The 10085-nt window shown below is 39.8% G+C and overlaps 1 protein-coding gene and 1 long non-coding RNA gene across 4 annotated transcripts in view; one reads left to right on the top strand and one right to left on the bottom strand.

Annotated features, from left to right (window-relative positions):
* Positions 1–409: 409 nt before the first annotated feature.
* LOC147218927 (uncharacterized) lies at positions 410–4727 on the bottom strand. 2 transcript variants are annotated; one of them, XR_015108676.1, is made up of 3 exons: positions 4612–4727; positions 2683–2818; positions 410–884 (listed from the first exon to the last, which is right to left on the bottom strand). It is a non-coding gene; the product is annotated as an uncharacterized LOC147218927 (long non-coding RNA). The 2 variants fall into 2 exon arrangements; XR_015108675.1 differs by lacking the exon at positions 4612–4727 and adding an exon at positions 3117–3240.
* Positions 3153–10085, top strand: part of agap3 (ArfGAP with GTPase domain, ankyrin repeat and PH domain 3) — a 72194-nt gene continuing 65261 nt past the window's right edge. For both annotated transcript variants that reach the window (XM_086172050.1, XM_086172049.1), the window contains exon 1: positions 3153–4833. In XM_086172050.1, coding sequence (XP_086028176.1) covers positions 3261–4833 — 1573 coding nt within the window. In that variant the 5' untranslated portion in view covers positions 3153–3260. The remainder of the gene's footprint in view (positions 4834–10085) is intronic.

Raw genomic sequence — 10085 nt, 5'->3', positions numbered from 1 at the left:
GCTAAAACCCACTGTTTCTCTGTCCCACTCTGAATGCAGTCTGAATGATCAGATCTTGTCACGCTAAATGTGTTTTCAGCCGCACCCCTGACTTGATCAATCAGGAAGTTCTCATGTCAGATCTGAATGGATACAACAAGGTTTTTTCACCAAAATCACCAAGACTGATGTGACCGCAAGCAGCAGAACGTCATACTAGAGAATGCAAACACCATTAAACCCAACATTAATTCAATCTAAAGAGAAGCAAAAACGCAGGCGGTCTAATTATGGCTTTAAAAACCTTTTTTAATAAAACGATCACATTGTAAGACTACATTCTTTAATTTTTGACACCAGACGTAGGCATTTTAATTGGATTTGGGAATAATTTTATATTACATATTTTAGTATTCCTTCCTTCCATCCTTTCTATTCTAGTTAACTGTATAGTTTCTTTATATCTCATTACAGAGGTTTTTGCTTTGAACAAGAAACTGATCTGTAATAGATGGCAGTGATGAAAAACACAATTAGAATCTATTCATTAAGAACCCTCTTGTTGGCAATAAAGAGTAAAAGGTTCCTTGAGTTCACCGCTGTGCTGCTTAAAAATACAAGATCATGTTTTTCACAAACAAGATAATGCACTCTGCATGGCAGCTAACTATCAGGCAGGTGTGTACAGACACGATCTCTGATCCAAAGTCTGATGGTAATGCAGAAACCTCCAAACATGTCCATCCAGTTTTTCTTTGAAACCCTCTGTTCTGGTATCAAGATACAGTTACAAGGGAAAAGTATTTAGTGGGTTGAGGTTTAGAGGAGTAAAAGGCAGACAAGAGAAGCTGTGTCAGCACTTTGAATCCAAGGCTTTACCACAGCACAGGTTTCTCCGAACTGAACTGCAACAAAGAGACGAGAACAGTGGATTAACTTTAATCCTATCAGTGTTTCTTATGGAGGACCCTGCGAAGAAACACCTGCATTACATGTTAGCTAGAGGAAAGAAATCCTAGTCAACTATGACATTTTGGCGAAGGCTGTCTGGGAAGTAGATGAGCCACTGCTGGTATCTTCATCATCAGGTCTACATGGAAGGTTGAATATGGATATGGCTTTACATTATTTGTGGACACAAAGTGGGCACGACATGATGTAATTTACAAAAAAGATTTCGTTTGTATTCACGCTGGACAAAAGGAACATAGAACTACCAAACCCAGAAGAGATGAAACAATGACTAACATCTTGGACTGATGCCTTGAGCTTTGTCCCGGCTATATTGTGAGTCATTGTGAAATTCCCTTGAAGAGGTAAGAGTATGTTGCTGTGCTTTGGAAGTCGCAGACGAAATCAACACCACTCGATTTTGTGGAGTGAAAAGGACTGCTTGCTCGATGATGAGCCTCAGATCATTACAAATCCTTGCTTCTTGGACACAGGTAAAGTCCATCAAACATTAGTTTTAGCAAACTGATTTTAAAACCGTTCTTTTGTGGAACTTATCAAGGTATTATCATGAATTTCTGATTGTTTTCAGTTTCTACATTGATAACGTAAAGAAAAATGTGTCTAGAAAGATCTGGGATTGTTGAAATTCATGAATGTCTCCTGAGAATCATATCAAATTGCAAAACCCTGTATTTATTCATCCACAAGTGCAGCCACTGCTGGTATGATACCAACTTCTGATTATGTCCCTTTTTAAGGGAACATCCAGTATGTAGTGTGGAAACCACTCTGTCGAAACATTTCAGTAGAATCACGAGATTATTATTATGCCCTCGACGCATACACAGTTTTGCCCGAGTACATTGTAGCACTGTAAATTTCAAGAAATGAAGCAGTTTCATTGTCTAGAAAACCTGCCTCCATTTTCTTTTAATCTGTGGCCCCTGTTTTTTCTCCCTCTGTCCACTAAGGGGCAGTGTCACAATCCTAACCACACTAGTGTGTATCAAGTTGTGCAGGTGAAATATGAACTCAGTACAAAGCACATTTTCTATTTCACTAATGCATCATAAAGCAAAGAAAAAGGGAAAATGGAAACTACAGCAAATTGTTTCTTTTCATCTTTAACATTTTATCTGATTGCACTGGAGAGTTCATAGCATAGTTTTTTTTTAAATCCAGTTCTAACATTATTTAATGTATTTGTCGTACTTTTTTTAAGTAAGCTATATATGTGCTGCAATGTTTTAGATTCACAGGATGCCATTTTACATAATGTGCAAAGCTACCAACGCTTAAAAGACAATACGGTTTCCCTAATGTAAAAATAGCTGTCAGCCAATCTTGGAATTAAGCTTAAGCTCTCCCACAGTGTGTGGGCTACGTAGTGGGAGCCACAAGGGCCCACATTTAATGTTCCCAACACAGGTTGTGTTCGCAGTTGTACAGTCTCTGGCCATGCTTTGATAGGCATGAAAATGCTGTTTTTTATTTGGTTCTATCAATACCATTTGACTAATTTATGTGCAGGCTAAGTAACTTTTAGTTGTCTATTTAAATTACCGCCTCTGAAACACCATTGAAGGGTGCAAAAGGTGTTTCTGTTACACTATTCCCTATTGCCCGATAAGAATGGCAAATTCCCTCTTCCTGTTTACCCCCTGGGCAAAATCACAAAAAGCACGATATCTTTTCATGACTGTTGTTGGTTTTAGTCATTACTGATGACATCACTTTGTGATCAGTTACCTCCTCAGTCTCCTGTTCAGATTTGTATGTTTTGACTCCAGGGGCTACTGGTAGTTCTAAAGGAATCAGGATGGTGTGATAAATGCCTGTGGGATCCACTCCTTGTTTTCCATGTATCCCAGGGGTTGGATGGCAGCTGAAAGTTCAAACAGACACACTCCCTCAGCTCAGAGATTAAGGGGTTTGACTGCAGTATTAACAACAAGAGTTTCTCACAGTTCAGAACTTGCTAAAGAAGAAGGATGATTCCGTTTTTCAATTAAGCTTTTGTGATATGATTTTATCACAAAACATGCCACGGAAAAAGTATTCTTTTGTTCATCCGCGTGTTAAAGACATGTAGATCATAGTGTGGAGAGAAAACCGTAACCATGCAAACGCTGTGAGAGTCTGCTGCGTAAAGGAGCCAGAGGATGCGGGTGGCTTGCACTAACTTGTTTGAAGTCCCATGTCCAAGGTGAAGGATTATGCCTAGTAAAGGAATTTGGATTGCAATTGAAGGACTTTAGGAGCAGAATCTCGACCGCCCCCGGACAGAATGTAAGCATCGGCTTGTGAATCTGTGTCAATGAAGTGCCATGTTATTCCTTAGCAGTGGAGCAGCAGATACAACGGCAAGAAGCACAACTGTTTGGCCTCGCCAGAAGGGGAAATCCATTTACCACATCTCTGTTGTTCTGGAAGAAACACAAGAGGATGATCTAGTGTCCGATGTAGGAATGGGCCGGGTCACACACACCCTGTTGGACATTTGCCAGCCAGGTGAAGAGATAATTAGTTTAATGCCAATGGAGAACAACTCCAGACTGTGCAAGGCACAAGAGGAGTCCTACAGGGGGCCCAACCTGAGCTGCTCAAGCAGAACAGGAAGGCTGAGAGAGGAGGTAGTGGTGGAGGTGGATGAGGAGGAGTTGGCTGGAAAAATGAGGACTGACAGGTTTTTGAAACATCCCTCTAAGAACTCAAGCAATCGCTCACAGCAAGAGAGAGAGACAGATGTGGGAGTTTTTCCGACGGATGGTGAAGAGCAACGTACACAGAGTTCGATATTACCCACTGTCGATGTCCATCCGAGAGACCCTCTCTGCAGAGGTCATGGCACCGTTGCGGGACACGGCGCTCTCACATGGACTGTGTTGCGGCGGTCACATCAGGACAAGGCTTCACACAGAAGAAGGACACTGAGCATGTATGGCGAGCCAGTTAAGCAGCAAAATGATTTGCAACCTGAACGACTCCGGAGGCCGAGCAGTATGTGTATGCTGGCTGGCCCTGGCCCAGTCCTTCTGGAACCCCGGTCCCAAAGCGCCCTCAAAAGGGCAGGCATTTTGGATAGCAATCACAAGCACAGGTCCAGGAAGGCAGAGTTAAGGGCTGTGGATGGACTCAATTCTGTTCAACGTCCATCGGCCCCTTCAGATGTCACCCCCTGGGTACGTCAGAGAAGCTGGAGACCCAGGCCTCTTAGTATGACGGTTCTGGAGCTAAAGAAGAGGGTTGACAGTGATGATGAGATGGACAGCCAGAGGAGCTGTAGCCATGCAGGCAGCGAGGGAGGAAACTTTCTTAAAGGAGCCCTCCGTTGGAAGCTGTTTGGCAAAACACAGCAAGAGCCACGCAAGGGCAAGGACTGTGAGAAAGATGAAAAAACATCGAAATCGCACAAGTCGGATGCTCCAAAAAAGACACTAAGCTCATTAAGACGCAGCCTGAGTCTGCGCATCAGGAGGACTCGGCCCCAGGACAAAGGTCCTTCAGTGCCTGAGTGCTCTCAAACCAAAAGTACTTCTGATGACAGAACGATGCCTCCGCAGCCTTTTTCTTACCTTACAGGAAGAACACTTTCAACTTCCAGTGACCGGTCAGAGGATGGGGGCATACAATACATTCAATACCACAACAGAGGGAAAGTTAAGGTTATGGAAGTACCTCTGTTTCCAAGAAAACGATCTAAACCAGTTCAGCAAGAGCAAAGCATATGGCGTCTCATAGCCAACCGTTTTAGGAAAAAAGAGCTGGCAAGCGGTCCAGAACGTGAATCCCGGCTGTCCGAGGGCAAAGACACAGGCCAACATGTCCTGTTTGGGAATAATAACTCACAGGCAGTCACCATGGGGACTTGGGCGGGCACTGAGTCATATAAAGGTCAAGGTAAGACCTGAAGACCACCGGCTTTACTGCACAAAAAGCTGCACGTTAAATTAAACATATGGGCATTTTTTCAATGACAGGCAAATTGAATACAAATGGGGAATCTAAAGTGACTTTCAGAAACACCTGCTTCCAGGGTTTTCCCTCTGGAATTCCTATATTTGATGACTTATTTCTGCAATTTTTTTCCAATGTTTTCTTTTTAAAAATGTTTTCATTCATCCGGTCTAAGATTTCTAAATGAATCCCTAGTTTCAGTAAATGCGCCTGATAAGGGCACATTAGAATGGTTTGGTTTCCAGAGGTGAGACTATAGAACAGCTAACAAGTCCCCCTTTTTGTCACCCAGACAAAGGACATGGGATATTTCATAATGCTGTCTGTTGGCCTCAAAGTGACAAGGCTTAAGGCTATAGCATTAGCACAGTGTTCGCTGGGTGTCATAGGGAAATGTTGGCAGTGCAGCCGGGTTAAATTAATAAGGCTTACATGCAGTAATTATGAGACGAAGGGAAGAATACTCAAGTACTGTCAGTGAAATGTGTTGTCCAGGTGCCTGGAAGAGCAGGCTGGGAGAATCGAGTATTTGTTGTTGAATTAATAAATACATGCTACATTTCGTCTGGGCAGCTCAGATTTCACACAATCACATCAAATAAACTTATGCTTGGTAAATTAGTTCTTATTCTGTAGACGTTTGACCAGGTCAAGCAGGTAATGTATTCTAATTCTGAAATAAAGCTAGAATCATTTCTGTGGTCACCGGTGTTTATCACACAGCCTATTTGTGTTTCACAGGTTACCACGGGTAACACACTTTGTAGTGTTGTGCTCTATTTGTTCACTTATTCCAGTGCAGAGTCATTTCAGTCAGGCAGTAGGAATGTAGGTGTGCCAATGATCTCAAGTTAAGTTGTTCAATGCCCTGGGTGGAACTCCGTACCTGTTGCTACCTGCCTTGGTGTAACCTCAAAAAATAAATCCCAATTGTTGAAGCCAAGCCCTCCAACGAACACATACATGCTGATGACAACTGTGAGGGTTTGTTTGTAGATGAAGTCTGGGGGAAGGGAAGACAATAGTGAATGTTTTTAGGTGTGCATACTGTGTCCCTACCCCCAACTATGATGAACAAAGCCCCTCGTGTGTGTGTGTGTGTGTGTGTGTGTGTGTGTGCGCATGAGTGATTAGTGACCTGGGTTCTGTGGGTGTTCTCGGGGGGGGGGGGTGTGATTGAAGTTTTTGAGGATGGCTCATTACTAAATGATCAGTAACATGTGTAAATCGTCAAATACTTGGTATAGAACTTAAGATAGGTTTTTGGTCAATCTTAATCTTTGCATTGATAAGTAGTTAAAGGCCTAAATTTATATTTAACAAGGAAGAGTGCAAACAATCCGACATCTTTGGAGACGTCATTTATGTAAACCATGTGTTACTTTAAATGTGATTTTTCCTTTCAACTAAACTTCAGAGTGAAGCAAAGCAAATATTCTACTGCAATCTCTTGTGTTTTCATTCACAATTTAATTGGTCTAATATGGCAATCCATCAATCTGCTTCTTTGGATATATTTCCATTTCAATTTCAATATGTTGTGCAATTGTGTATTAATACAGCCCTTGTGATATGTTTTTTTTATCCTACTTTACATTGATCATTAGCTGTGAATGAGGTCCCATTCAAGACTTTTCATGTAGATTTTCATAATAGTTAAAGTTAAAATATTCAAAATTCAGAAGATCTCTGAAATGCCCAAATTCTTTTTGCTTCATCAATAAAGTTAATGATTTTTAAAGGGCTCAACAAAAATAAGATATCCAGTATTGTCTAGGAATGCAAAAGTTATTTCTACTAAATATAATGCAGACTAAAATTACCAAGGAACTTAAACCACAACTGGCTGCCTATACATGCTTTGTAGGTATTTAGATTATAAATATGAATGAAACGTCATACAATATTGATTCAACATTAAAACATATATTATTTTTTGAGGATTTCTCATTATTATTTAGACATAAAAGATAATTTTGTGAGCCAAGTAGATCTTCCCCTAACAAAAAATCACATTTTATAAGAAATGGGAAAAATACCAACATTCATATTGTAGCTCCCCTATCCCTATGGGAACAATTTGAAATCTATTAACAAAATCTACCTAATGTAACAAATTTGTTGCTTTTCCATTTCACGTTTTTCTCTCTCTTTAAGTAATACATGATCGATCTATCGGTTTGATGAATTAAAGTGTTGAGGTAGCAGGAAAAAAGAATTAATCTACCTTATTATTCTTTACTAATTCTATAGATTGAGCTGGTCAACCTAGGCCATGACTGCAGGACTCCTGAAAACCCATTTTGCAAAGCTCATGTTAAAAGAGAAAAGCATTTCAACCAGGATGTCCAATTTAATTTCACGGAGCTGATCGATGCCTTTCCTCCGGCAACACAAAGCTCTAAGAGCTTTAAGTATAGCACCTTTGATTGGCACGGCATAAAGATTTCTACCTAAGTCTCTGTCAGTTGTATTTGTTACCTACCTCCTTTGATAACGGTCTAGTGTTTAGATGCTGAGCAGAACAGAGATAGGAGTTCTAACTCTAAATTGCTTTGAGAGCAGTGCAAAAACGAACATTTCATCAAGATGTGCTTGATAAAAGTAGCCAGACAGGGAAACTTAGTTGATTGTTATTGAGGTTATTGAATGAGGGAAGTAGAAAACTAATAGCCAACTAAATTCTCTCTCTTTAATTTATTGCAGAGGGAACGTATGGTTGGAAAGTTGGTCGTCGCTATAGTGGAAATTTAAGCTCAGTGTTTAAGCTCTTTTTTTTTCCATTCCAAAAATCACTTCGCATTGACTGCGTGTCCAAATCCATACATATTCATGTGCACAAATTCACCCGGCCCTATGTGGTTTCTGCTCGCGTGGCACTTTTTTTCCTCCCCCCTTTATGAAACAGAATCATGACCCTTAAACTGAATGTTCATTTTTTATGTGAATAGACATGAGCAGTGAAGTGAAAAACCTAACAAACAAGCTGGGAACACAGTTTTTCTCTCAGAGACAAACACAATGGTGTCCTGTCAAACCATCACAAATGCAGGGGCTTTCTGTTTCCATAGGCATTCTGGGACACAGTAATTTGGGGGATGATCATAGTTTAAGAATGATGTAACAGAAAGCACATGGATTCAATTATTTTATTTTTTATTTTTTTCAGGGACCAAAGGGGGTTTACTTTATCTATTCCACAAAACAAAAGAAAACATCTGCACTGTAAAAATATTCTGAGACCTTTATTAGACATCAAGCTAGACAAAGTATGACTTTTTTTTTCCATAATAGAGTTTCTGCGTTGGCCTTCCATGACTATTTAATTTTCCAGAATTGTGGTCTGAGACTTGGTTTCATTTGGTTGTATTCCTGATCAAAAGACAGAGTGCATATTTCTGCAAGTCTAAGGAGTAAATGCAACCCCCCCTCCTACCCACTCAACTAGATAGTTGTTTTTTGTTTGTTTTTTTTAAAGATGGATGAACTGAGTGACTGTTAGATGGCAAGACAAGTAACTGTCTCTTCTCTTTGACAACAAGCCAGGATTCTGGAGAGGGTTTTCCCTCAAGTAAAGGTGGAAATGGTGTCTACTGAAATCCACCTCGATGCACCTAAACCTATGTACACTTTTTCAAGCCCCATTGATCCTTTTAACATAACAAAAATGTTCGCCAGTGGCACACCACATGCATTAATATTGCAAACATCTTTGCCATGGCTTTGTTGCAGAATGCCGAAATGGGATATAAAGTCACTTTTTTGGCAGTATTACATCAGCATCATCGCTGTCTACACAAACAGTATGATAGTAATGTTTTTTTTGAGAATTGCATGCGTTTTGTGTAACATGGGCTTTTGTTTCTCCCGTCATTAATGCAATCCAATGTATCTGACGACATGAAATGCGGCCACAATAGTTGTGGATGTTTTTAGAGATGTCCTTTGTGGTGACGAAACAATTTCAAATAGTAGTTTCAATTCATGTGTTGTCATTTGTTTTCCATTTAAATTAATAAGGAATACATTCTGTGCTCGGTAGAACAGTTGGAGCTGTTGTTCTGGATCTAATTAATATAGCAGTTTAATTCCTACCATAATCACTCTTCTTTTGTACCTTTATATGAACATGTGTGAAATATTCATTTCCATCTTAATGTGTATGTTTTGATCTATGTCAAGTATATGCATGTAGTGCATATATAGTACAGCTAGGAAAACAAAGTGTTGTGTTCCAAGTATCACAATACAGCATGTATGAACCACTGGTATATGTGCAAGACAATGAAAATGATGACTACCAGAACAAACTTCATTAGACAAGCATGTGTCACACAATATAATTCAATGATATTCTTTCCATTATTTTTAACCATTTATGGAGAATAAAAACAAAGCTACAGTAAAGCAGAATAATGGACAGGACAAAGTAAGCAAAACGTTATATTGTATATAACAATAAGTATTGAAAGGACAACTAATTAGCAGGATTTTTTCAACAATGAATCATTACCACTGTCCTTCGCAATGTTGCATGGTGTTACAAAAGGTAAGAGAAATGTATTGGATGTCAATAGTGTAGAACTTCTGGGAGAAGTTGGACATTATAAGCTTGTTGATAGTAATAAACATTTCTTAGCTTCCTCAAAACGAGGATCCGAGAGTCTTGACCTGGGTTTTACTATAGGCATAAAATATTCATGGATTTTCACTAAAGCCAGGAAGCAATAACAAGAGGAAACTTTCTTAAAAGAGTATTGACAGAGGTGACACAAACATGATGATTGGGGCTTAATGTTAAATGAGTAAATGTGATTGTTAGTCCTCTTTCTTCTATATAACACTGGTTTGGAGGGAGTGGAAGCTGCAAACATGTGCCTCTTCTTGTTTTAACGGTCTAAACCTGGGTGGAGAAGTGGTGTGAGTCTCGGTAACCCAGGTGTGAGTTCTTCTGAGCCTTTCTTTTTTTTTTTTCTAGAGGTCCAATTCCCTATAACTTTTCTCCCTCCACGAGTTACTGAAGTGCCAAAGCAGGTTGTTTTCAATTATAAGGCATAGGCCAGGGAAGAAAACAGTCAAATGTGTGACACATAGTTTCAGCATAGTTTTATACTTTTTATGTGAACTTTCTTTGGCAGAGATTTGCACCTCTTCTTGTGCTTTAAGGGCATGAAAAAAAAGACACTCTGATTTAT

This window comes from Fistularia commersonii, chromosome 25 (genome assembly GCF_037954325.1).
Source record: "Fistularia commersonii isolate RoL2024-O1a breed Wild chromosome 25, RoL_Fcom_v1.0, whole genome shotgun sequence".
Classification (NCBI taxonomy): Eukaryota; Metazoa; Chordata; class Actinopteri; order Syngnathiformes; family Fistulariidae; genus Fistularia; species Fistularia commersonii.
This window is presented reverse-complemented; position numbering and strand designations above follow the sequence as displayed.